The sequence below is a fragment of the Cyprinus carpio genome, chromosome B9 (assembly GCF_018340385.1).
Source record: "Cyprinus carpio isolate SPL01 chromosome B9, ASM1834038v1, whole genome shotgun sequence".
In the NCBI taxonomy this organism is placed as follows: domain Eukaryota; kingdom Metazoa; phylum Chordata; class Actinopteri; order Cypriniformes; family Cyprinidae; genus Cyprinus; species Cyprinus carpio.
Window position 1 is genome coordinate 19,851,495 of NC_056605.1, and position 27,087 is coordinate 19,878,581.

Genomic DNA, 27,087 nt, shown 5'->3' on the forward strand with positions numbered 1-27,087 from the left:
ACCTTATGGGCACTTCACTCTGTGTTTTTTATTTTGCTCGGATCGCTTTGTTGTATTAAAGAACAAAATCCTGTTTTGCTGAGGACATTTTGATGCGCTTCCAGATTGTCCTCGAATGCCTCATAAAACATGGCTCCTGGATCAATTAATTGCATACAGAGTGGAAAAGCAGAACGGCGAGTGTTACAGTGGAGGGCTCGTCTCCCCTGGGCCCTAGAGCCTTGCACTGTGATGTTTCATTAAATGCGCGCAGGCCTGTGGCCCCCAGTAAACACACAGTAATTAGGGAATTTTGAGTTGTCGTTTCTGAGCTTGCACTATGGTAATGATGATATGACCCTAAAAAAAATACGAGGTACTTGCGAGGTCATGGAATAGGCAGCCTGCATTTAATTCTCCTCGCCGGTCCAATTTAAATTAGCCTGCGACTGCTTAATATTCCAATTCTCGTGTGCTAAAATGGAGATTTATTTACAGATAAGGGCGAAGGATCATATTTTATGAATTTTTTTTCTTGCTGGAAGCTAATCGTAGAGCGTAGATTGACGGTCCGTTTGTCTGTGTCAGCAGCACAGGACTTATTTGCTTACTAATAAACACAGACGTCTAAATGTATACAGTCGAAAAAAATGACTAGCAGTCAGTGTTAATTATTCCCATGCAAAACAGCAAATAGCGCACTTCGTTATGCACCGGGTGTTTTTACCTCTAATATTAACATTATATTAAGTCTCCTAATTAGTGATGGCTGCAGTCGGGCCTCGCAATAGTAATTGCTTTTGCTTCTTTAAATAAAAGATGCCATGTACAATTGTGTCTCGTTACCGATATGGAATAAACAGCACGAGCAGGCAGAAGCCGTAGTGGCCAGGTTGGCGAGTGGTGCCCGGGCAGAGCGTCTAAGAGACGAGAGAGAGAGAGACCTGCGGATGGGGAGGCAGTGGAGGCAGCATGTCAATGAGACGGCTCGATGTCACTGAGCTCACCAGTCAGGACAGCCATCTGGAAAATCAAAGGCCAGCGCCATCTGCTTTACTTTCCCACTGTTTTCCCATCTCTCTCTTTCTCTCTGTCCACCGGCCCTCAAAACGGGATCTTTGTTTATACCTTCTCCAGGATTTAAGTGCCATCTTGTTTTGTCAACATGGATGATGTGGAATTTTTCAAGGCACTCTTTTGGTGCAGATTTTTGGTTTATATTTTGACCTGTGAGATTTAGGTGAACTTTTGAGTGCCCTTGCAAAAAAAGATGACTGTATGTGTGTATTTTTAGAACAGAATTTTCATTGTTTAAAGACTCGCTTTTTAAGAAGCATTGTCGGTGAGACACAGATGGAAAGGTGCCCTAGTGTTCCCCACTTCTTCGGAAAGAAATCTCCTGACTCTGTAAAATGGGCAATGATGACATATGTGGATGCGGCCTTGTTCATATCTTTGTTGTGCCTTTAGGGAAATAAATATCTGAGAACATTCAGTGAAATGAAGCTCACTCAATAAATCAACCTGACACAATAAACACTTCTGGCACATGCCCCCCCCCCATCCTTCCCCCTTTTCTCTCTCCGGCACCACCTACCTTTTGCCGCTCTTGCCACTACCAAATGGTGCCTCCCCAAAGGCCGTTAAATCAAATCGGCACACAAATACAGTGGGAATTTATTTGGAATGGGTTTTTGTTCTGTTTAACCCCCGATTGTTAGATGGACTGGGCTGATGATAAATCTCGAGACCGCCGCTTTACCCGTGCTCGGAGCCTGTTGCACCTCAGCGTCACATATAAATCATAAATCCGATTGCATGAGAGAGCTTTTGCTGGCTGTTGACAGGAAAGAGAGTGGCAAATGAACAGAATATATGTCTGACGCTATTTATCTTCCCCTGGCTGCTTCTGCTGCAGACCGCTGGAAGTTGCCAGAAAGTTTCGTTTTGAATCGAGAGAGGTGTGGGGTGCAGAAACGTCCTGCGGTGTGATTAACAAAACCACAGACTCTCTCACATTCCACAAAAAATATATCAAAAACATATATACACGTAGCAACCAACAACACACCATTCGTTAGCTTTCCATATGGACTTTTATGTTTTGTTAAAGGGATAGTTCACCCCAAAATCACTTGTCCTCTGGTCATTCCCAACTGTAGAGAAGATATTCTGAAAAATGTTAAGGGAAATGTTTTTGAACTTGAACTGGAACTGAACCCTGTCGACTTTCATTGTACGGACAAAAACTCCTACATAATGGCCCAGTTTCACAAACGGGGCTTAGCTTAAGCCAGGACTAGACTTTAGTTAAATTAAGATATCAAAACATCTTCAACAAAAAAAGCTCATAAAAAAACATTACACTTCAAATGTGCATCTTGACACAGAACAATGACACCGACATATTTTAAGATCTGTCAGAGCAAAATATTTTCAGTTGAGACAGCTCATACATGCAAAAAACTCTGGCCCGGTTTCCCGATAACGCTCACTCTTAGCGCGGTTTGTGTTTCCACAAAAAAGTCAGTTGTACAACTTTGCGAAGACTTGGGAGTGAGCAAATGATGTCAGTTTTCATTTTTGAGTGAACTATCGCTTTAATTCGTGACCTTCTGTTGATTTGAAATCTCTTCCGCCACTTGCCTACATGGTGAAATCCCTCCCAATCCCCCGGGCACTATTTAAACAGCAATAATATAAGCCGTATAGCAGGGAATAATTAGTTTATCAGTGTTTGCTATGGTAACACACGTGGTAACAGTCTTAAGTAATTGTGTTTTCAAATGGCAGGCCCTGCATACATTTTCTTTTATCTAGCCACGCAGTGTTGCTCAGTGTTATAAATGGCACATACTTTTAAAGCGGAGAGAAAGACATTGTTTACAGTTGGCCTCACACCGTGAATCTGTCCAGTGTAAGGTAATCTGCAGTAATAAGCTCCATTTGTTTTGTTTAGCTCTTTAACAGAGGGCTGGGGAAGAGTATGAGGGAGAGAGAGAGAGAAATCTCATTTCAAATCCTACTAACCTCCTTATCTCTATTTGTTCAGTTGTTTTTAATGCCACATACTGAAAGAATTTCAATAGCTGTTTTGCCATGAAGTCATTTGTTATCCTTCAGCAGGCTTTGGTCTCCCTATTGTGTGACAGCCGCCGAGTGCTTGAATCTTCCAGATGGAGCTAGCCAGAAAGAGAGGCTAGCAAACAAGCTCACGTACACACACACACAGAGGAATACCTTTAGCGTCTGGTAAAGGGTGAAATGATTGTGTCATGTTTCTCAATATCTTACTTCCTAAAATATATACACTATATCAGTGAGAATGTGCCAGGCACTTTATTTTAACAGGTGGGACAGCTTGTCCCTGAAAGCTCCCATCTCTTTGTTGTTATGTGGTGGTCACATCCTAACACGATGAGGAGAGCTATATCCTTAGGCCAGTGTCATGCTGGATTCTGTATGAAGTTGCTCCATTTGTTTGCAGTGTTGTGTGCTGCTGACAGGCTTCGACGTGAAATTCACAGTCAAGGTGCACTGCTGTGAAATAATTTAACAGCCTAATGGCATGCACTTAACCAGGATTTAATTTATGGTACCCAAACGTTAAGGGAAAAAATATCAAGGGGAGGTGAGAGACAGTTATTAAAAGACATTTGGAAATACTTTGCATCGGTCAAAGTCAATGCGAATTGCCATTTCGTATTGCCAAGTCATTTTGCTACAACAGTTTAGCAAGTTTGGTACAGCAGTGCTTGAGTATCCAGCATTATTCAAACCTGTGTAAGTGAAGACAGTGCATTTAGTGCATTTCATGTTGACTTTAATTTACATTGACATTGATCTAGTATTTTATGCTGAAAAATTCAGAACATGACACAATATGTATGTGCTCTGAAAATATTTCTGAATCTTGTTGGGGTCAGTAAGTTTTTTTTTTTTTACGTTTTTAAAGGATATATCTCTTACACTCAGCGAAGCTGCATTTATTTAATTAAAGATACAGTAAAACAGTAATACTGTGAAATTATTATTACATATTATTAATTTAATATATTTAAAAATGTAACATATTACTGTGATGTCAAAGCTGAACTTTTTGCACCCATTACTCCAGTCTTAAGTGTCACATGATCCTTCAGATGTCATTCTGATTTGTTTATTTGCTGCTCAAGTAACATTTCTCATTATTATCTTTCTCATTAGTATTATTCTTTCCAAGTGCTTTCCTAACTGAGCTCGTGAGATCGTGAATTGGTAATACATTGCAATTTGATTCCACTTGTTAACATAGTTGACTACCTTAGTTTTACCATAAAGTAACAATGGAAAATAGTTCTAAAGAATTTATTAATTGTGGTTAACCTTGATTCCAACATTTAATAACACATTATTACTATCACAAGTTATATTTGTTAATGATATTTAATGGTCCTGAGCTAACAAGGACTGACAAAGAAAAGCTGTATTTTTATTCACTAACATTAACAAAGACTTGTTGCAGAACAATACTGTAACAAATGTATTGCTCATTGTTAGTTAATGTTAGTTAATGCATTAAATATTTAACAAATTAGCTTAATGTAAAGTGTTACCTGTGAATTATTCTTTCACATGGCTCCCAAAATCAGCATTCAAAAAGAGACGCTGCCACCTCATTTTCTGGCTGCCCACCTGAGAGATGTTTTACATGTACCTTTGCGGTGGGATTCTTGCAGCAACATGCATGGAAAAACAAAGAGACTCTGAGATGATTAGACGTTATTTTGTGTTTCAGCAGGACATGGCTGTATTATGTTTCCACTAACTCTCCCTTTTTTCTCTTTCTTCCTTGCATGGTATCTTGGGCATCCCTGTGTGACGACACTCCCAACTCAGGTTAGTGATGTTCAGTAATTTTGTATCTATTATGAATAAATCCTTTCCGTCCACAGAGACAAACTAAACAAATTTCAAAGTAGAAACACAAAGTAGGACGTTCCAACTTAAATTACAGAGATAAAACACATATTGGCCATAAAACATTTATGACTAAAGGCCACCCTGTATTATCTAAATACAGAAGCTCTAATAAGGTCAGTCTAATGTTTGGCTGTAATAAGCATAACAGTAGCTGGGATATGGCTGATTCACAGCGGACCTCCAGGTTCCATTCGTAACTTAATGGAACTGTGCTTTAATTTGACCAAGCTCTTGATTGACAGCTGCTCACTATATCTCGCTGGTAACCCTTGACAATGGACATTAGCGTCGGATTAAAGCAAGGTGTTAAAGTGTATTAAAAATTAAGTCGATTTCCTTTCTGTTCACTCATTTTCACCCTCAGACAGCATTAAAATTCCCATACAGTCCGTTTTTATAAGACGATAGCAACGGGTCTCACAGTGCTCTTTTGAAGAAAACCGAATGACTAAATATACAGGGGTATTGTTAAAAGACGAGAAGAAAACGTCATACTTCATTGAATAAAACGTACAAATATTATATGACTTGTGTGCAGGGGAATTATCTGCAGAACACTGGGCTTTACCTGTCAAAATGAATCTGATCATATCTCAGATGGGTTCATATTGCAGGCTGGTACACGTATGAAAGCGCAGCCCCCCTCTCAGAGAGCTTTATCTGTCAAAAAGGCTCAGCTTGAACCTCTTAATTTGCACTGAACTGCAAGCCTGCACTTTGTTTATTGTATTATTTCACGGTGCTGTAAATAGACATAAATCTCTGGTAAGAAATATTGTTCAGCGAGACACCAAAGCTTCCCACTTATTGGATTCTGTTTCCCTTCGTTTATGGATTCGTGAAGAGTCTGGTTTGAAGACAATGAACTAACAAAAGATTGTTTTAACAGCTGTGCGTCTTTGATTACATGCTTCTTTGAAGTATCACTTTAAGTTTGCCTTTGAACTTGGATAGAGATCAGAAATGAATTGGGCTGCTTTTTGATGTAAAAGGAGGGATTTGATTGTTGAAATGTTCATAAACTGTTTCCAACCGTTTGCAGTTTGGTGTTGACTTTCAAAGGGGATGAGGGGAGAGATACTCCTCTTCAGGCATGTGATCAAAAAAGGTCCCTCCTGTAGAGCAACTTGAGGAGAAACAATTTTGTGTTTTTATTCAAAAGTGACTGGTTTTACATTGGACAGTGCATAATTAATAAAAGGATAGCCCACAACAAAATGAAAACCTGTGTGACTTTGTCTCTTCTTGGGACCACAGAAGAAGATATATTAAAGAATATTGGAAACCAAACTACACTGGAACCAATTGATTTCTGTTGTATGGATTACACAGAGACATTTCTCAAAATATCTTCTTTTATGTTCCAAAGAAAGTCAGTTCATGTGGCTATCCTAACATGGTTATTGTGTTAATGATGTCAGATTACATTAATATAATAAATTGTTTTTTATGGCAAAAGGCTTTAGTTCATGTGGTGTTGCTGTTATTTCTACCTTAATGACACAGAATAGGTCAGATGGAGGTAATAAACTCTATCCTGGGAGAGAGTTTTCTTTACTTTTGTGTGTGAATGTGGGAAAACAACTGGCATTATTCCAGCACCAGTCCAGATACAGTAGATTAAATGCTATGTGAAGACCAATCCCAATGCGCACAAAACAAACAAACAAACAAACAAAAAAACATTTTGCATTGGTGTACATCCAAGTTTTAATTAGTATTTAATTCCATTTATTTTAGTAGTCATCTGGTCTAAATGTTCATGCCACGAAAAGATGTAAGGTCTGTGTATTTATAAATGTCAGATTTTTTTTTATCCCCCCCTGAAAATTACAACCTCGACTTGTAAAAAAAAAAAAAAAAAAAAAAAAAAAAAAAAAAAACAGAAATAAAGTTAGAGTACATGGCCTATATCTGTCAAAGACATTAAAAGACAGTGCATAACTCTTGATTTATATTCGTCCGGGGAAAAAAATGCAATTTTTCTGTATGTTTCATTGAGTCAAGGACAAAGAAATGGATGGCCCCAGCTCACCAAATGACCCACATAACAGAATACATGCAATTCATGATCTACTTAAACAACGTGATAAATGCAAAAACTGTCACATCGCCCATAATCCCTGCGCCATCATGCTTGAATCTCTCATTTCACTTTTGTTTCCTTTCTTTTTCACCCTGCTGTTTTTGATACAAACACACTTGGCTTTTTTCCCAAGGACTCTGCTATGAATGTTATTGGAAGGGAAGGGAGAGAAAATTTGGATATTTTTACATGATGTCCTACATTTTGTCAGCTAAAATGGGGATATTGCCTGAGCGAGAGTGAGGCATGTTCTTCAGTTGTCAAAAGGCAGTAAGTAATGATTAAAATAGCAGTGTGAAACGCTGGGAGATTAAAGTGATGCTAATGATAAGTGAGAGAAGAAAAGGGCAAGCTATATTTTAATTCCTAGGAGAATGGTTAATGACTTCTATTGCCTGAGATTAAACTAAACCTGTCTCATCAGCTTTTTTCTGCTCACAGAGGAAAAAAAGGGCCCCGTGCACTTTAATTTATTAAACTCTTTTAAGGAAGCACATTGATCTACATAGGTTAAACTTTCAAAATTTGGGCAGCATGTTCCATAAAGCTGTCTGCAGGAGCAGGGGCAGTGGAGTAGCTCAAGGCACCGCCATAAGAATTCATTATCTATGAACTGCCACATTTAATCAGAAAATATCAATTATTTAAAGGGGAAGGCTTGCTTCTGTTTAGCGCTGGAGGATTTTGAGACGGGACAGATTAAAGTGACAACCGCAGACAATGCGCTGTGTGAATTTCCACTGTAACACAAGCCCTCGTTTTTGGTATATTCTCCAAGGCGTGTCATAGCCCGCACTCGCCTACTGTATTCACGCCTGTGATTACAATTACATCAATAATGCAGAGGTGTACTGCAAGTAAAATATTTATCTGCCTTTTTCAGCCTTTCTCGATTGACTAAGACATACGCTGTAAAAATTTAACCGTGACATTAAAACACAGCCTCCCGTGACCTGCGTAATGAAATGTGTGTGTTTTTGTTGACACGGCATTACGCGTTCCGACAGACTTTATTAATCTGTGGTTTTGAGCGAACCTTTTGGCATGTTCCTGGTGAAGATAGGAGGCGGTGACACACATTTTTGATGCTAATTAGCATGCATTCCGATCCACTGAACCCGGCATAACAGCCCGATCCTTGCAGCCACTAGACTTTCTCAGCACCGGCGTGATAGAAGTCATTGAACATTCTGCTGACAGCAGATTATTTTTGTTTTTATACAGATGTCAGGCTTGAGTTGCTGGTGTTTTCCACTCTAGCTACAGGTCCCAGGATCCTTTGCGCTATAATGGGAGCAAACGATTATTCTTTTCTCTGGAAAACATAAAAAAGGAGCTGATATTTCATGGTATAGTTCACCCAATTCTGTCTTCTGTGGAACACAAAAGAAGATATTTTGAAGAATGTTTCAGTGTTTAAAACAGGTTTGGTGAAAAAATGATGACAGAATTTTAGCTCGAGGTTAGTTTTAGATTTAACTATGGAACACCTGATTTATGGCAATCCCTTTTGGGTTTGCAGGAATACAAAGCTCTCCTCACAATGCTACAGCTTGAGATCCAACAATAATGCTTACCATGCGGCAAATCAATAGTGTCAATTGCCAAAGCTGCTATGCAGAATTTGATACCAAGGACTTGTGATGACGTTCACTGCTGGGTCAATAGCCATGCGATCCTTTTTTCATTTTCGAATACATAATGCCTTTCATTGTTAAGAAAGACTTTGACATGGTGCCATTACAATTGATTGCTTCGGTGCATGCAAGAATAACTCAATAAATCACCCTTGCCAATAATGCTTGAGGTTTGCTGTTCAGCTGATCAGGCGTGGCATTGAGACGAGGTGTCATTTAACCATATTTAGTTGTACTTTCTTATTGAGTTTGCATTTAAAGTGGCGACTAATTATAATTTGTTTGCCTGACTAGAAAAATTAAGAAATCCTGCCCAGCTCTCTGCAAAAATGCATTAAGAAATCACATTAATAATGCACATATTTTTCTCACATATTTATAGCTTTCCCCCAGACACCAACATGTCACAGTTGTTGTTAGATCCCTATTGGTTTCAATTAAAACCTTGCTGAAGCAATAAAAATAGGCAATTAAAATTGGAGCATGCACTTCAGTGGTAGAAATGGGCTGATTAAATTAACCTTGAACTGCAATTAGGCTTAAAAATAAAGCTATATATGTATTTTTCACAAGCAACAATATTAATCCAATGTTTGCTAGTCTAATTCTCTGAAAGTTTTAATTACAGCAGTTGCTTGGGTTTTAAAGTGATAACTTTGGTTAATTTCATTACTTTGTACTTTGTTTCAATACTCTGGTGTTAATGAACACTAACATGTACACGCACTAAGTAGCTTCTTTGATTGAGTGTCGGCCATATGGTCTGTCCGACTCCCTCTTATATAGAGAGAATGACCTCAGCCTTGATATAAATGAGCTTTCGCGGGATGGCTCGGCCTTTGACTGTGACACTAATGGAATGCTTGTGCTCACAGGCTTTTACACGCTTAGGTAAAAAGGATTTCGGTAGTGGATCCTAACACATGTTAGCTTAAGTGAAAACATTTATTTCTGGAGCAGTGCACTCGCTGTCATTCCAGCTGCAGCCTGTGTGTCTCATTATCTTGCACTTTAAATCAACATGTACCTCCCACCCCCGGCCCGACGGCGCAGCGGTCCCGGGCCCTGTGCTTCTGTTGTGTTCTCAGAGAGCCGTTGTGTTCATCTCATCACTTTTAAAAGTTACAAATATTCCGGTTGCCATCCCTGTGTCACTTTTCCCTCAATTTTCATACATTTCTGTGATTCTTTTAGAAATGTCCATAGAATCCCATGATCTTTCCTGCAGCTATGATACTTCTGTCTCTCCGATATGTCGCTACCTAGAGGCCGTCTGATTCTTTTAGCAACCCGTGATGCTGATTAATTTCACTTTTCATTAAAAATGTGTTGTGGCATATTCTAGACTATTGTCATTCTCTCTTTTTTTATTTTTCTGGCTCTTTCTTTCAGTCTCTCTCCCTCCTCTGCCCCGGCCACCCGCCTCCTCCTCCCTCAGCGCCCTTGGCAAATGAAAGGTCAAAGACGCTGCAGTGATTAATGAGCACCAAGCGCCAGGATCCCTCTGTCATTTCCCCCCCTTGTGTTTTTAGTCAGGCCGCTAATTCCTCCAAGACAGCTCCGGCTTTATTGGCCGATGGGAATGACACGGTGTCTATCGAGGTTTTTTGACTGAGCCGCTCTTACTGTTTAGTTTAGCAAGGAAAAGAAAATAGTCTGAAGGCACTCAGTCCACATGAAAAAACTGCTTTAAAAATTCTCTCTTTTTTGATCAGCTAAAATGTTTTCAGGGTTGAGTGTCGCTCGTTTCTCTTCTGTTTTGTTTGCTCTAGGAACAAAAAGTTTTTTTACCACCAAACAGAAGTGGCCGTCAGTCGTCTCTCTCCGCTTCGTGAATGACACTTCAGCGGTGCACACCGAGTGTTTATTTGAAAAAGTAATGAAATATTTACTCCCTATTGCGGGTAGGATTAGCAGTGGTAATTGACTGCAGCAAAAACTGAGTCTGTGTGAAAGTGACCAAGAGAGTGCGAGCGAGGACGAGGGCCCCTCTTGTTTGAATGCCGATCCTTAGCGCACAATGGTCCTGTTAGCGAGGCTGTATTTCGCTCTGTCACTCTCTCTCTCCACATGTTGCTTTTTCTTTGAGAGATAAGTGGCCCTAATTCTGAACAAATAGTGGAAATCAGAAGCCACTGAGAATCATTCGGCACCGGTTTTCCCATGGCACCCAAATAGACGCCCGGTCTCACAGAGAGAAGCAGCGCGAGGGGCGAGAGAAGGTGGGGTGGGGGGGCTCTCAGATGAGCGCGAAACAGTTTTGTCACCGCAAGCAAATCAAATTGAAAAGTCCTCTGGACTGCAAAGAACCAGAGTTGTCAGATCAGGCCAGAGCACTGAAAAGATCCAGGAGTCCTAAATTGGCATCAGGTGTGGGGCTTCTCTCTGTGGTGATGGGCTCCCACATTGTGTCAGCTAGACATTTGGCCATTTCCAAATATAATGGGAGAAATTAATGCAAATGAGTGGCTGGAATGAAATGTATTTAAATGCAGATTGAAAGAGCCTCTGCGTTCTGCCTGATAACAAGTTGCTTTAGGAGAAGGGCCACATTGTGTTGGCTCATCTCACCCCCTACTGTTTCCATCCCCACACCAGTGTGTCCCTTTTTTTCTCTGGTCGCTTGTGCCTCATAACAGGCCATTGTTCAGTGGTAAACTCGCTCTCTAAACTATTTACATTGCTCATTTATTTGAATTTCAGATATAGCTGGGCCTTTGGCCTCCAGCCGGTTGAAACCGTTAATTGCACAAGGACTTGAGAGAAAGAGCTGGATCATTTATAATAATGTTGCTGTTGACCATAACTTCATTAGAACCTGCGACGGCATGTATTTCACAAACAAGTTCCTGGCCGACTCCTCGCCTGTGGCTAACCGTGTCTTAAAACATCCTCTTCCTCTCTTTAAAGAGCTCTTGTTTCAGGGCCTCAGCACAGCCGTTATTAGAAGAGCCTGGAACACATCAGTTTCAAAGGAAACGTTCAAATCGAAGCAGTTCAATAAGAGGGCACATTTGTTTATCTGTTTGGACAGTGCGGCTGCCAGACGTGTCTGCGTCCAAAATAACAGGATATTGTTCGTTTGGACGCAGATGCAGATTACAACTTTTAATCTTTAAATAGATAATTTGCACAGGAATGAAAATTCTGTCATTGTTTACTCACACTCATGTAGTTCTGAACCTGTATGACTTTCTTTCTTTCTTCACAAAAGAAGATATTTTTGAATTGTTTTGTTCATATGATGAGAGTGAATGGGGTCCAAAACAACTTTGATTGGACCCCATTGACTTTTATTGACATTTTTAAAAGTATTCTTTTGTGAAGGTGAGTAAATGATGGAATTGCTGCAAATGCAAAAAATGCTGAGAAAAACAGGCATATGCAAAGACTGCTGTTTAAAAAAAGGAAACTTTACAGATGCAATTTACATGCAATTAATTTTAGTTAATTGGATACACTGACTTCATTTATCATGCATATTTATGTCAAGCAGCTTGTGTTTTTCCCTGATTATTAACCGATAAGGAGAAACATGGGCATTTGACTCTTATCTATCTTCTTAACATTATCTGCTGTATAAAGAGACAGCCGCTCTTTCTGGCATGCAGCGCTGCTGTTTAGTGTGTGTAGTGCACTGAGAGGGATGGTCAGGTTTGATGAGAGTCCAGGGCAGAGCAGGAGACCGCTGTGTCCAGAAGGTCCGGGCCTGTGATTAATGTGATAGATAATGTGCTGGGGAAATGAGTAAACACTCCCTCGCTGCCTAGCTTTGTGCTTCATCGGGTTGATGACAAGGGCAGCACAAGGTGAGAATTTAACAGGCCTGCTGGAAGAAAAGAGGGAAAAAAGGAGAGAGATTCAAAGGAGTGAACCATGACAGACTTGGGGAGAGAGAGAGAGAGAGAGAGTGGGAGTCGGCTGCTTTGCTAATAAAGCGGGCTGACAAAAGTGGAAGTTTTTCAGGAGAGGAATAATTAAAAGTGCTCAGGGGACTGCAGTTTTAATTTCACATGTAAAGGGCTAAAGATTTCATTTTTATAGACACGCTGAGTAGCGAGAAGGTTAATAAGACGAACAAAGCGTGCATTGTGAGAACATACACTCGGAGCAAGGCTGCTGGACTTTCACCTAACACGTTTTTAATTATCTTTCTTTACATATTTCTCGCAAGACGGGGGAAAAAGAATAGATTAACTGATTAACAGCATTGGTGACCGATTGCTGATGGTGTAAAAGGCTCAAGTGTCTTGTTCTGCGTTAAACATCAGCACAAGGTACAAAAGTCCCACGTTTTACAACTCAGTTTGTGGTAAAACAGTGATCTTGGAGCAATTAGATGAGCTTGCAGATTGTGGTCTAAGTGGGGTATATTTTTGTCAATATTAACAAATTCTGTACTATAGAATATTTTATAGTAATACTAAATATTAACTAAATAAATAAAATTGCACATTACAATCAAATGATTAGGCATATTCACTCTGTTTGACCTCACAATCCCAAAGCTGCTGTACATTTTTTTCAAATCCAGCTTGACCACAAATGAAGTTCAGTACTCCCTCTGATTAAACCCTGATGCTAAAACAATGGGAAAATGACAGATTGTCTGATGCACAACTTCGTATTTGTGGTCTGAGCCCCACTTCAGACAGTCTAGGTCTCATTCCTCCCAGAAATATCCCGGGCTGGCCGAGATCATTCTGTCAGTCAGCAGTGGATCATGGGAATGAATGATTGCAACAGCGAAATCCTCCAAATCCTTCCCCCGCTGGCCTGTCACACACTCCACTCTGGGCCTGACACTTCTCTATTATATGTTTATCAGTCTCTAATGAAATGCTGACAAGTTTCGGCGCACAACGGATACTGTGTTCCATTAATAGTATTTAACGAACCTTGAGCTCTCACAATGGCTGGGCCCTATTGCTGGTGACAGCTAAGGGCCCCTCGGCTGCTCCCCGGTGAGAGAAGATATTATGCATTATGAACATTTGCAATCCCCCTCTTTTGCCCCCCAGACCATCTTGCTTGTCTTGCTGATGGGAGTGAGAGCAAGACAGTCCATTGCAATATGGTCAGTGGTGTCTAGTTAAAATGGAGCCCATGCTGTTGTGAATTTTACGAATCCTCGTTTGTCGTGCTGAGATGAATAATAAGGGAGGAAATAATTTGTGATATTTCTTTTTTCTTTTTTTTTTGAATTTGTATGATATCTTCAGTTTGCTCCCTTTTGTCTCTGTATATATATATATATATATATATATATATATATATATATATATATATATATATATATATATATATATATATATATATACATTTTAAACTGAACAAGAGAGTTTTAACTGGACAAGTGTCCCTTAGAGTAAAAGTGATTGGCGTTTAAACACTAATTATAGATTAGTACCTAGTTATTGATTGTAGATCACCTCTGAAAAACTCTGGGTCATTTCTGACAACAGGGTAAAATGCTTAATGTTAACAATAAAATGCAAATATATGATTCATGACTCAGAAATGGGCAAAATGTAAAAATGAAGAATTTCCACTCCTTCACTTGGTATCTATCTATCTATCTATCTATCTATCTATCTATCTATTGTTCTGTCTGTCTATCTATCATCTGTCTGTATATCTGTCTGTCTGTCTCTCAGTCTATCTATCTTTCTATTGTTCTATCCATCGTTCTATATATATCATTTTGTCTGTCTATCTATCTATCTATCTATCTATCTATCTATCTATCTATCTATCTATCTATCTATCTATCTATCTATCTATCTATCTATCTATCTATCTATCTATCTGTAAGGCCTGTAAAAACTTTATTCACAAACTCTCTCATTTTAGTTAAAAAACAAAATAAACTTTGAATTTGAGTGCATGTTAATTCTACTTCCTTATGTTCAAATTTTAATTGTGATTATGCATGCTGTTTACTCAATTCAAATAAGCAATTGTGCACAAACTTTGATAGCACTAGTGAAATGAATAGGCTTATTATTGTCAAAGGTTGTTCTTCCATACAAAACGGTCACTGAATAGAGCTAAATTAGCCAAGTGCTAACATGGGCCTCATCCTCAAAAACCACATCGACCTTCATAGTCTTCTCTGTAGTAGCTAATAATGCAACAGTATCTCTACAACAGTATTTTTTAAAGCCATTATCAGTCCGTGAGAAAGACTTCTGCTCTCGTGAATAATTGGATCCTAGCACCTCGCCATAGTTTATTTCTGTTTAAGTAACCTTGTCAACGGAAGTCACTTAAAACGTTAGCGCATCATGCTAATTCTAAGCAGATGCCCGTTCGACCCACAGAGTGATTAGTTTCCACGGACATCGGTGAATATGCGAGGCGCGGAGTACGAGACGTGTGTGAAATATCTGCGAGGGCCTGGCACGAGAGTAGAGAGCATAGATGTTCCTCATCTGTAATACACTGTGTAGACTAATATCTGCTGCTTTTTCTTATATTGCAGTGCGATATTGATCTGCTAAAATTGTACCATATTGGAGCTGTCTGTTGTGATATTCATCATTCTGTCATGCCCCCCCCCACCCTCCTGTAGCGAAGAGTTATTAGAGACAGCGGTTTGAAGAGGTTGAAGGCTTTAGTCGCAGAGATGTTGCAAACAATTCATCATTAAACCGAGAGAGAGATAGCAGAAAGGGACAGAAAAAAATCTCAGGTGATGTCTCGCTTAAGATTTATGTGGACCAGGGCCATGCATTAAGAATTACATCATCAAGTGGTGTGAAGACTTCGCACGATGTGCTGAGTCGGACTATTTGCTCTCACACCGAGCCTAAATGGACTTTTCTTACCTCCTCATGAAGCTTTTTAATGGAATCGCAAGCTTCCAGGAATAAAGCGAGTGATTTAGTTAGCTTTGTGGAGGCTGGGTCACAGGCCCTGATAAAGCTTGTCTGAAGTAATTGTCATTCTGTGAGTTTAACGACACGGGCCTTGCCTCGCTGCCATTACGCCACATTTGGCAGTTGATGGCAATCAGACAGCGAGGATGAAAGTAAACTTGTACGTGCCACATTCGATTTGTCTCCTGACTGGGTGGGGTGCTTTTCCCTCCAACTGTCTTAAAAGGTTCTGGTTGTTTGCTCTCCGCACGCAGTCGGTGATTCGTCCTGAAGGATCAAAGAGACGCAGACGGATGCGGCTGACATTCGTTTAGCCGCCGGGCCTTGATTCATTTTAGCAGGGACAAATCGAAGGATTCTGTAAGCAGAAAGCATTTTTGTGGCATCAACTGTTGTGTTTTCACAGTAAACTGCATTCAAATGGAATTGATCAGGATCCGGGAGTCATAAAGGATGATTCGTTCTGCATAAACAGTATCTAAAAGCGCAGAAGGAGGAGGAGGATGGGGCGGATCGCAACCCCCGTCTCTCCACGCAGACTCACTGTGCCGTTGTGTAAACATCGCTCTTCCTCTCCCACCACAGATCACTTCTGGACTCCCTGGAATATTTACATTTCATTAATAATTAAGAAAGCAGAAAGAGTATAAACAGTGGATAATTTTTGTTTAATGTTTCACACAGGATTCCAATTCCACAGTCCAATTAATGTTAATCATTAAGGACTTCCTGTTTAGTCCTGACGTTAAGTTTGTTTGTCCCTGAGAGGATACAGACCTCACATCCTATGTCTTGCTCAATATCAGATATTTGCTCACTTTATAATTATCATCGTGGCCTGTTTCAGTTGCGGCCGACTGAATTAATGACTTTGGAAAGTCTGTGGGCGACGGAAATGTCAAAGAATGAACAGAAATACAGAGGCTGCGCTGTCATTTGCTAATTTAAATGCGTGTAATGCAAAACATGGATGTTTATGAAACACAATTCCATGTAATGTGGGACGAATGTTCTCTGTTAAAGAAAAAAAGCCTCTAGACTTGTAAGTGTGTGTGTGTGTGTTTGCGAGTGTAGGCGAGTGTGTTCGTGTGGCACGCTGCCTTAATCGTATTGATTCTGAAATCATATTTGCCGAATTAATATGCATCAGTCTGAGTGCTGTTGTTTTGTGGCCTCTTAATTGCTTCCTCTTGTTAATATTAAAAGCACATTAAAGTCTTAACTATTGGCTCTATCTGAAGTTACTTTCGACGACAATTTCATAAGACAATGGGAAGGATTAATAAACTGCGGCTTGATCTCTGTTATCAAGCTCTTTTACTATTGGGAACCAATTAAGTACCCTTCAAGATGACTTTCACTTGCTGCACTGGTCTGTTCCTCTGCCAGAATTTAGGATTAATTGGGAATTAATATCCTCACTAGAACAAGTTCGCTTTGTTTGCTTTGTCTGACTTTAACAATGGGCACTGAGGTTATCCCAACCTGTTCGTCAAACACCCCCCTCCTCCTCCTCTCTGAGATTGATACATACACATCCCAGATCCCTTCGAGCTGAAAATATGGGCCATTAAGAGAGAATAGTCGACAATGATTTCGTTCTCCACGTAGAATTTTTTCGAGCTTTATTAGCCATGCATATTAATGACTCAATTAATTCTATTCATCCTCACAAGTCGTCTGTTTGTTTTCACCTGACCTTTTATCTTAGAAGTATTCACGCTCGGCTCGGTTTAAGCACTTCCTCCACGCCGGCGTTCTCCCACAGTGGCCGAGTGCCTCTTCGAAGAGGGAGTCATTTAATGTGTTCGCCGAAACCTCCCTCTGTAAGAAAGCACGGCGGATGTTAATGTGACAGGAAATATGCTATTATTACACTCCGAGCCGTTCGTCTGACATCCCACCAAATAAAATTACAGCATTTCTCCCTTCTCCCTCCCTCTCAACTCCATCTGCCTCTAAAACACCTCTCTTTTTCTCTCTCTCTCTCTCTCTTTTTTTTTTACATTTATGAAGATCTGGGTAAACAGGCATGTGATGTGGAGGAGACCGGGGTTGGATACTTGCCCTGCATTACATCTATCTCCCATTCAAAGTTAGTGGTGAGGACAGGACATATAATTGAAAACTGCAGCTGGACTGTGTACAATCTTGTAAAAGGATGCCTTGGAAATTAGATTAATCAAGAGGCAGACATTGTGGGGAAAGTTTGTTTCGAATGCCTGACAGTATCGCTCTTTCTCTCATTTCAAATGCTGGCAGAGAAGCAGGCAGCTCCAAGGGAAATGTGCTCCTTTCATACTTGAGTAATTGATGAATTGTATGCAATATGCAAATGAGAATCCATAAATCTTATGAATGACAGCTTAATTTATGTGAGCCTTAATGAATGCAGGATTAGATTTTAATTAAATATCCTCAAAGGCACCCTGACTAGTAAGTTTTTAAAGCCTTGTTTTGAAGACTTGTTTCATATGCATCGCAGTTCTGCATGGTAAAGTGAGATCACTGAGAGCATTTCCTCACCGTTCTGAAGATAAGCGCAGCTCTGTTTTGTTAACCAAAGGGACTAAAATTAATAAATATTGCGATGGAAATCATATCTAGCCATCTCATTTTAACTTTCCTGGAACTGTTCATTTTAATACATTTGATTAACTGCATTTACTTTTCCCCTCTCTCTACCGTATCTGATCTATAACATTTTCTGCAGTGTCTTTTTAATTAAGAGAATCGTCCATTAGGCACGGAAAAGTCAACCAATTAGGCATTCTACATCAGTTCCCAGGATGTGCAGGCCTGCTGCTCCTTATTAGTGCTAATAGTACTGATACAAAACAATTTTAAGCTTCACAATTATAGTATGCAATTAAGAAATCGGCTTTTTGTCATTAATGATGCATTAAAATAATCAGCAGTTTATCTTCCTTTCAGATCTTTTTTTTCCTCTAAGATCTCCCTACAATATTGTATATTCAGTTGCAATCTGAGGGGAAAAAAAAGTAATTTGCAGGACAAATGCATGAATATTACAGTTTTAAAAAAATCTAATCCAGTAGAATGCAAATTTGCTTGGAGTTTGGATAAGCTGGTCATAAAATGTATTGTTTTTCAAGTTACAAAGAACAACCCTTACAAACCTGAAAAATACATCAGTACTTAGAAAATTGTAGAAATTGTACATAGTCTGGCATGAATAGCATTATGATCAAAAACCATTTTACTGGCAAATTGAAAAACATTAAATCAAATAAAAAACACCTGAGTAATTTCTTTGACTGAAATGTTTTTTTGCAAACTACAACAGATGTGCGGATTTCAGTTCAGTTTAGTCACAAAAATAGACAAACGCATTATGCTTAAACAAACAAATTGTATCTAAATCCCCATCCTAATTCGTTCTTAAAAAGCTAACTGAAGTCAGACAAACAATTCTTATTTGTTTCTTGTAAATAGCACAAATTCAGACAGGTAAATTCAAAGGGCTCACATACATTTTCATATGTTTTATGACCAGTTGCTCTGCATACTTTTACATGAGGCCACAGCCATGTAAATAAAGCTCAAGGAAGGAACAAGACTGGGTTCTGAGTTACTTTGTAGCGGTGCAATCTGATGGCCCTGCCCAGTGACTCTTTAATCAGACCGTGCAGTGTACAAAAGCAGCAGGAAGGCCACTTTTATAACCTGGGAGCTCTCTGTATCTCCAAAGGTTACGCCTGGCGCGGGACTGTTGAAGGATTGGGCAGAAAAACATGTCTGGGGAGGAGAGGGCCACTGTTAGTAGGTCGGTGAGGGTAACTGCTCCTTTTGATCATGTGCATTTGATCTAATATATTGTTCCTCACAAAAGTTCACAGTTTACCAGCGGATGCAGCTGTTCCTGCTTATAAAACGCTTTATATGAAGTGCTCACACATAATCCATCTATGTTGATCTGATAAGGCGTCTACCTGGCTGAGGGTGACAGGTGTGAGAGGGAGAGAGAGAGCTGGTGGCGATAAAGCAACAACAGTTCAATGCAAATAAAGGAAGAGATAAAATGGAGATCTGAGGCAGTGCTGATTAATGCAGGAGCGCCTGTGGAATGGGCCATTGCGGCGCTCCGGCTGACCTCTTCTGTTAGCGTTCCATTCATGCGCAGGTGTAAGTGACTGAGACAGCCACTCCAGTTGCTATATATCGTGTATTGTTGCAGATTCCACTACTTTGCTTCCCTTCGACCCTTGTTGAAAACTTCAAGAGAAGTTGAAGTTGATGCTGGCGGCTGTGTATTCAGAATAAAAGAGATGTTTAGAAGTTTGCAAAGGCGAGAATGTTAGTGTTTCGTATTCGCAATGCGATCGCAGTCATAGCATCTCCATGGTGGTCCTGAGCTTTTTAATAGCAGTAAAAGCATTAAAATGATAGTTCACCCAAAAATTCAACAAAAGGAGATATTTCATGCTCCTCTTTTCCTTATAACAACAGTTTGTAGTGACTGTATATCGTCCAAAAATTACAAAAAACACACTATAAAAGTATTCCACATATACATATCCCATGTCTTCTGAAGCCAGTTGATATCTTTTTCTGCTAAACAGACCAAAAGTTAGTAATTTGCACTGATAATCTTCCCATCACTCCTAACTTGAGAACTATTGAATCAGTAAGTTGAATTGAAAAACTAGATGAGTCTGATTTGCCAATCTGATCAACCATTTCAAAGAGAAGAACTGATTTGTTCCACATTTATGCTTGTTTGTTTTATTTGTTTTGTTGTTTGATTTGTCTTTGTTTGGTTTGCTTTTGTATTTTGTTTTGTTTGTCAGTTTTTATTTTTTTTTATTTTGGTTTTGTTTCGTATTGTTTTGAACTTAACTTAAAGGGTTACTCCATCCCAAAATTGTGTTCCGAAGACGAACAAAGCTTTTACATGTTTGGAACGACATGGGGGTAACTGAATAAAGACAAAATTTTCATTTTGGGATGGAGTATCCTTTTAAGAAAATAATTAAAGAATGTTTGTGTTTGAGTGAACTGCCCCTTAAATTCCATTCATTCCACTCTCTTTGAAATCCATCAGTTCAGATTTTCCAGTCTAATGTATTGGCCCAGTTTCATGTTTCAGTTTCAAGTGTGTTCTTTCAATGTACAGTGGTTTAAATTGAATATCTTTCCAACTATGATCAATCGGCCAGAGTTATATGCTTCAATCTTACAGTCAGTCCACACAAAGATTGCATAGTAAAATGGAGGAGCTTTACCTGCCAGCATTCCATCTAATCAAGCCGAGTAAAGCTGCAAAGTCAGGAGGCCTAATCTGAGCGTGGTGTGTTATTGTTAGTGTGGAGACCTCGGTTTGTTATCAGGCCCTTGTTTTCTCTGCTGGCCACCACCTCAGCAAAGTAATCAATGAGGCATGTGCTGCTATCGCACGAAAAGAAATGAAAAATAAACCAGTGATAATCCTTCAGTTAAAAGGTTATTCAGGCTGATAAAAGCTATTTTGTTAATTTATTTACCCTTTGCTTCAGTGAGATAAAGAAAGGGAACAATTAGGGAATTCCTGGTGAGAGATTTGAAAAGGGCAATGACATTGGGTTAATATTTTATAAGGCCTGATTGGCGGGCTTCTGGATGAGTCTGTATTTACAGAAGCAGAGATGCTGTGATTCGTCCGCTTGTTTTGGTTGACTGCGAGTAAATGGAATAAATATCTTCATCTTTACCTTTCCCAATGACAAACAAAAGGAAGATGGGAAAGGTTAATTGCTCCATTTGAGGCGAATCAAAACGGAATGTTCTTTCTGTAAACCTGAGCGAGACACGTATTGACTCCAGGATAACGTTTCATCAGCTGGCACCAAATGTGTCTCCATTAGGTCCAGAGGTCCACAAAACCTGTTGGAAAAATACTGATCAAATATAATCTTTGTGTACTTCTCAAATTTGTGTTTAATAAATATTATAAATGTAAAATGAAATACTGGATTTTAAACTTGTGATAAGAAACTTGGATTAGATTAGTTTAATAGATGTTAGTACACAATAAAATATACAGTAAATATTGGAGCAATTATATTGCCTTTAAAACTAGCTTTCATGATGCCTGTTATGTGCACAAAACTCTAGATCATTACAGAGATAAAATTATTTAAACTAGTTTTTGATATGAGTTTGAGAGAATTTTCTGCACTTTTAGAGTATTAATGCCTGTTCTAAGAAAGAAACATCTGTTAACAACAACAAGAAAGTAAGTGTATTTTTAATGAACTGTTTCACTTTTTTGTAAGTTTTTTTTCTTTTCTTCAGTATTTAATCATTTTATGAGGTGTTATTTATTGCATCAGGATATTAGTATTTAACACAGAAATGCTTTTTGTGATTTTTTTTTTTTTTTTAAATAAACGTTGTTTCCTAACAGATATTAAGAAACAACACAAGGGAAGGTGAATTCCGTTATTTGCTGACTTTTGTATTGTGGAAGTGAGATGGCCATATATCTTGTAGGTTTAATCTGATTGCTTTCTCAGTGTGGTGGGACGGAGGAGATCATGTTCCACTGTGAACTCCTGGGTCAACATGGACCAAGTCCATTAAAGGAAGCATGGTTCAGGGAAAGTTCACTCTTATTTTCTTTTCGCTGAATGCAAAACAAAAGGAGAATTCCTACATTTGTTACAAATTTTCCACTTTTCGGCCTCGGGCAAGTGCTGTCTATAAAAGTTCCTTAGTAGGGAGACAGGATCTGTTATTAACTATGGAATCAGCAATAAAGAGAGAATGCTGGGTTGTGCTGAAAAGCCAATGCAATGGAGCAGGATTTTCCAGGTTGACCATCTTAAATTTTATTAATTCATGCTTCCACTGGTGTCCTTAGAAGATAAGAGTTAAATTCCAAGAACACTGCATTTCTTCTGTAACTTGCATACTGTAACCAGTGTGATATATATTCCATGATGAACAATCAGATTTATGTCAAACCTACCGTATGCCTAATTTATTTGGTGCCGGGGGGGGGAAACCCTCTTATAATCCCTCTTATAATTCTCACCCTGGCTGTAACCCTCTTCCTTAATAACTGGTTGGCTGTATTGCATTTTGCAGCTAATTTCAAATGTTTACCTTTTGAGTAATACAAACCACTCAGCTTTATCTAATAAATAAATGCAAGCAAACAATGCGTTCTCCCTCTAGGGGTGAAAATCTTGTTAATTTGAATTTGTCAGCATCGTGCTCAGCAAAACCTCACAGATAGCCTTGCTTCTCCCATTGTGTGGAAACATATCCCAGAGTTACAAAAAAGAAATGAAAAAAAAAAAAAAAGGAAAAATGATTTAACTATATTTGGTATTGGTGACATCTAGTAGTGGAGTGGACAGGGCATATCTCAGACATAAGTGGATCTCATGAACCATTGTTGTGCTCTAATAGCCTACTTTTGAGGACTTTTTGTGCTGGGCTATTTAAGGACTCAGCATCCAGCACATGACAAATTGTACTCGTTCTTTTATGAAGGTCCAGCTCTTGTTCTCCCTTCGTCCTCAGTGGCCCCATAATCGCTGTTTACAGAAGCGACAAACAGCAGAGAATGCTCATGCATATCTCAGCTAAATGACTGCGGTGTCCTCTTGAACATATGAGCACAGGCCATCCTGCTTTAAGTGAAAACCTTCTGTGTTGTCGCATGATGGGGATTTCAGTTTCAAACACTTGATGTTATTCAGCTTTGTTTCCAACGTGGTTTTCAGAACACTATCGTGCTGTCATAAATTAAAAGCAAGCCACAGCAAAAAGTAATGCCAAACAAAATAAAGTTAGTATAATTTAAGATGCTTAACAACAATAACAAAACCTTACTATGTATCACTTAAAGGGATAGTTCAGCCAAAAATGAAAATTGTCACAGTCCACCCTCATGTCCTTCCAAACCTGTATGACTTAATTTTTTTTTTGATTTGGAACACAAAAGAAGAGTATACTTTTCCATACATTTATAATGAATGGGAACCGGAGATTTCAAGTTTCAAAAGGAGCCAAAACCTCCATAGAAGTAACATAGAAGTATCCTGCAGTATATGATTGTGTGCTGTAGTTCTGTGAGTGAACAGAATAAAATTGACATAATTATTGACTTTAACTCGAGAACTGTATTAGTCTGATTCATAAATGAATAATTCAGACTACTTTTTTTTATTTGATCTTTCAGTTCATTGAAAATTTTAATTGTCCTGAGACAACAATTTTTATCAGGGCAAACTGAAGGACTTATTTTGTAAGATGGACCCAGAAAACTTAAAAAAAAAAAAAAAAAAAAAAAAATCACAAGTACATTTAAAAAGTTTTTTATAGGGTTTTTGCTCTCCGTTCCTTACATAAAGGTGTTGTATTGATTGGAAAAAAAAAGAGTATTATGTATTTTGTGATACTTTCATAATGCTTTTTATCATTTATTTTTTGTTATGCAGAAGAAAGTAAGTCATACAGGTTTGCAACGACACGAGGGTAAACAATGACAGAATTTTAATTTAGGGCGAACTGTCCTGGTCAATATTTAATGTTAAGTTAAAATATTGCTGCTGCAGCTTTATAAAAAAGCCTTCATTCTCCGTTTCCTCTTCCACTCTATTCCTTCTTCAAATATGGTGTAAACACTCCGTAAGCAGATCCCACCACAGCTCAGAGGCTAAATGTCTCCTTTGTTCACAATCCCCTGCTCTTCCTGGAGCTAAAGTTGATGTGACATTTTGTCCATTTTTTTGTCCAAGTTTTTTCTGCTTTTGGCATTGTTGCAGGAGGAGGGAGGAAGGCTTTTACCATCACATGCCATCTATTGAGGTCTTTCATAAATAATTCAACTCAGTACATTGAAAGTGATGACAGCAAAACTGTCTTGCAATCTCCCTCATAGGATCAAAGAGGTGTTTCTATAGGAGGAGGGATTTCATTTTAGATGTTCTGTGGTTCGGGCATGTGATCGATTCTTGCTGGGGTCTCTTCAGCTCTCCTGTGACAAACTCAAGACAAAGTGCTGTATTTAAAGGGGTAGTTCATCCAAAATTAAAATTGTATTATCCTTTACCCACCCTTGTGTCATTCCAAGACTTTCCTTCTATTGTGCAGCGCTAAAGAATTTTATCAGATGTCAAGTCTGTAAAATAACAAAAAGCTTCAATTGCTGAAGTCATATATTTATCTAAGGAAAAGATAGAAATTTAAGTGGATTTCATTTTTTTTAACATTAATAATGCCAGATGTCATTGTTTTTATGTGTCTCGTGACCAGTTGCAACTTGCTAAATTTGATTATGCAGATCATTTTTTTCAAGCCGCTAGCCCCAGTCCCTATTCACTTTAATTGTATGAGAAAGATCAACTTGAACATTCTGTTCGAAGTTACATTTTATTTTATATGGGTTAGAGAAAATTATAAAGGTGAAATATTTGTTTTTGTGCAAATTATTCTTTAAAAGAACTAAAGTTCATTTATGGACTGCCACATGCCAGAAAAGACTCTCATAAATACATCAAACAGCAAATTACTAATGCCAAATATGAACAGAGGGGGCACTGTAAAAATTACAATTTAAAATTCCTAAAGAGGAATCTATAATAACAGAGTGAAATCCCTTACTGGAACATTTATATGAAGTATGATGATGTCTCTATTTCCGTGATGCGATGTGAAAATGATTCTGTCACATCTGAACAGGCTGATACGGTTCAAACTCCTTACAGTGTGAAAGGCCCCAGGCCTGACTGTATCTAGTGCTGCTGCCTCTCATGGCTAACACTCTGAGCATGGATTTTATGACCTCCTCTGTTTTTAGTGTGCGAAGTAAAGAATTTCCATTTCAATTTCATGCCTGTCAGGAATAAAACATGATAAAACACAATGAAATGCAGCTCATCTGCCCAGTCTGTAAATGGACTAAACTGATGCACATGACAGACTTTGGTGGTACATGAATAAGTGAGCTTTTAAAAAGGCCTTGGGTCTTAGTGAATGCACTCTTCTGCTTTCCTTTTGGCCATGAAAATGAGGCCCTGTTTAGTCACTGGAAACGCAGGGAACAAAACCTTGAGTTAATGAAGGCCTCTTTCAATCATGTCCTGATATGCTGATATCCACACAAGTGCTGTGAAATATAGACAATGCCCTGAAAATGAGCTTTTCTCTGGTAACAACCAAAAGCAGGAAGAGTTATTTCATATTTAATTGTTAATTCGAAAATATTAAACCATGTAATATTATTTATAAATGTAGATTTACGGGTTTATTTATTTATAATTTTCCGTATTGATCCTTTCTATTAATTTCACATTGCTCCATAAATAGTATGTATGTCTGTATTTATTTTATATATTTAGTTTTTGTCTTGATTTTTACATTGTTTGATATAACTGTGAATGGAGTATCTTGTGTCTCAGTAACTAGTTACTATCTTGGTTGTTATTGAACCAGCTCTCCATAACAAGTTTGTGTGTATCATTTGAGCAACTTGTCGTATTTTGAATGCTTTTTGTATGTATTTAGTTTGAAAACAAAAAAAAATGCTGGGGAGATGTCCCCAGCGGCTGCAGCACCCTTGGTACTGTAACAACCACACTGATTTATTACGGATGCTCTCTGAAGAAATATTTCCGTAAAGGCCTTTCTGATATCCCGTTTTTGCCAAAATTAGAGGGGAAAAATGCATGGATAAACAGAACATAGTAATGTGTGAAAAATATCTGTCAATCAGCTCGGAGGGTCGTTTTTTCCCCCTCCGTCGGACTTGCTCTTGTTGTGTCATTAATCATTGTGTGATCTTGGTCACTCATTTCAAGTAATAAAAGTTTCCATCATAAACGCACAACAGGTCTGACTCACTCAGTCACACCAGCTTCCAGCTATGACTCCTATTAAATCAAGCAAGCAGAACGTTTCCTAAGGCAGCCGTTGCCTTTTAATTTCCTGAAGAACCTTAGAATATCATTCATTACCAGAACTACACATATTTGGTTTTTAAAAGTCTCATAAATCAATAGTGGCCTGACTGCAATAATTATAACAAGTTAACATGTAATTTCCAGGCTGAAAGCCGCATGGCTGGATTTTAGCATATGCAAACGAGGTAATTCAAATAGTGTAGGGATATTAATACAGAAGGGCAGGTAACGAGGTACGGGCTATGAATTATGCATCAAAAAGTGGTTGATCTTCAATAAAGGAAATGAATTCACTGTGTAATCTAATTAGTTATGGAAGTCTATTATGTCGAGCCGCAGAAAGCAACTGTCCTTGAAAAGGAATTTATTTACAGTACATGTTAGCTTTTCGGAATGGAATTGCGTTCTGGTCCGAATGTTAACAGCAACCTTTGTCTCTCACCCCTCCCCTCTTTACTTCCCTCTACCTCCCTCTTTCCGCCACTTCACTTCTGTTTTAGCTCAAGACCCGGGAGGCCTCCAAAACGGACCCAGAGTGTGACATCGCCGGAGAACCCTCACATCATGCCGCACTCGGTGCCAGGCCTCATGTCGCCGGGAATCATTCCCCCCACAGGTAACGTACACAG

The 27,087-nt window shown here is 38.9% G+C and overlaps 1 protein-coding gene across 5 annotated transcripts in view; it reads left to right on the plus strand.

Moving 5' to 3' along the window:
- The window catches only part of LOC109095754 (dachshund homolog 1-like), a 109,395-nt gene that overhangs the window by 25,615 nt on the left and 56,693 nt on the right, over nucleotides 1–27,087 (plus strand). For all 5 annotated transcript variants that reach the window (XM_042731392.1, XM_042731393.1, XM_042731396.1 and 2 more), the window contains exon 2: nucleotides 26,959–27,074. In XM_042731392.1, the coding sequence (XP_042587326.1) occupies nucleotides 26,959–27,074 (116 nt within the window). The remainder of the gene's footprint in view (nucleotides 1–26,958; nucleotides 27,075–27,087) is intronic.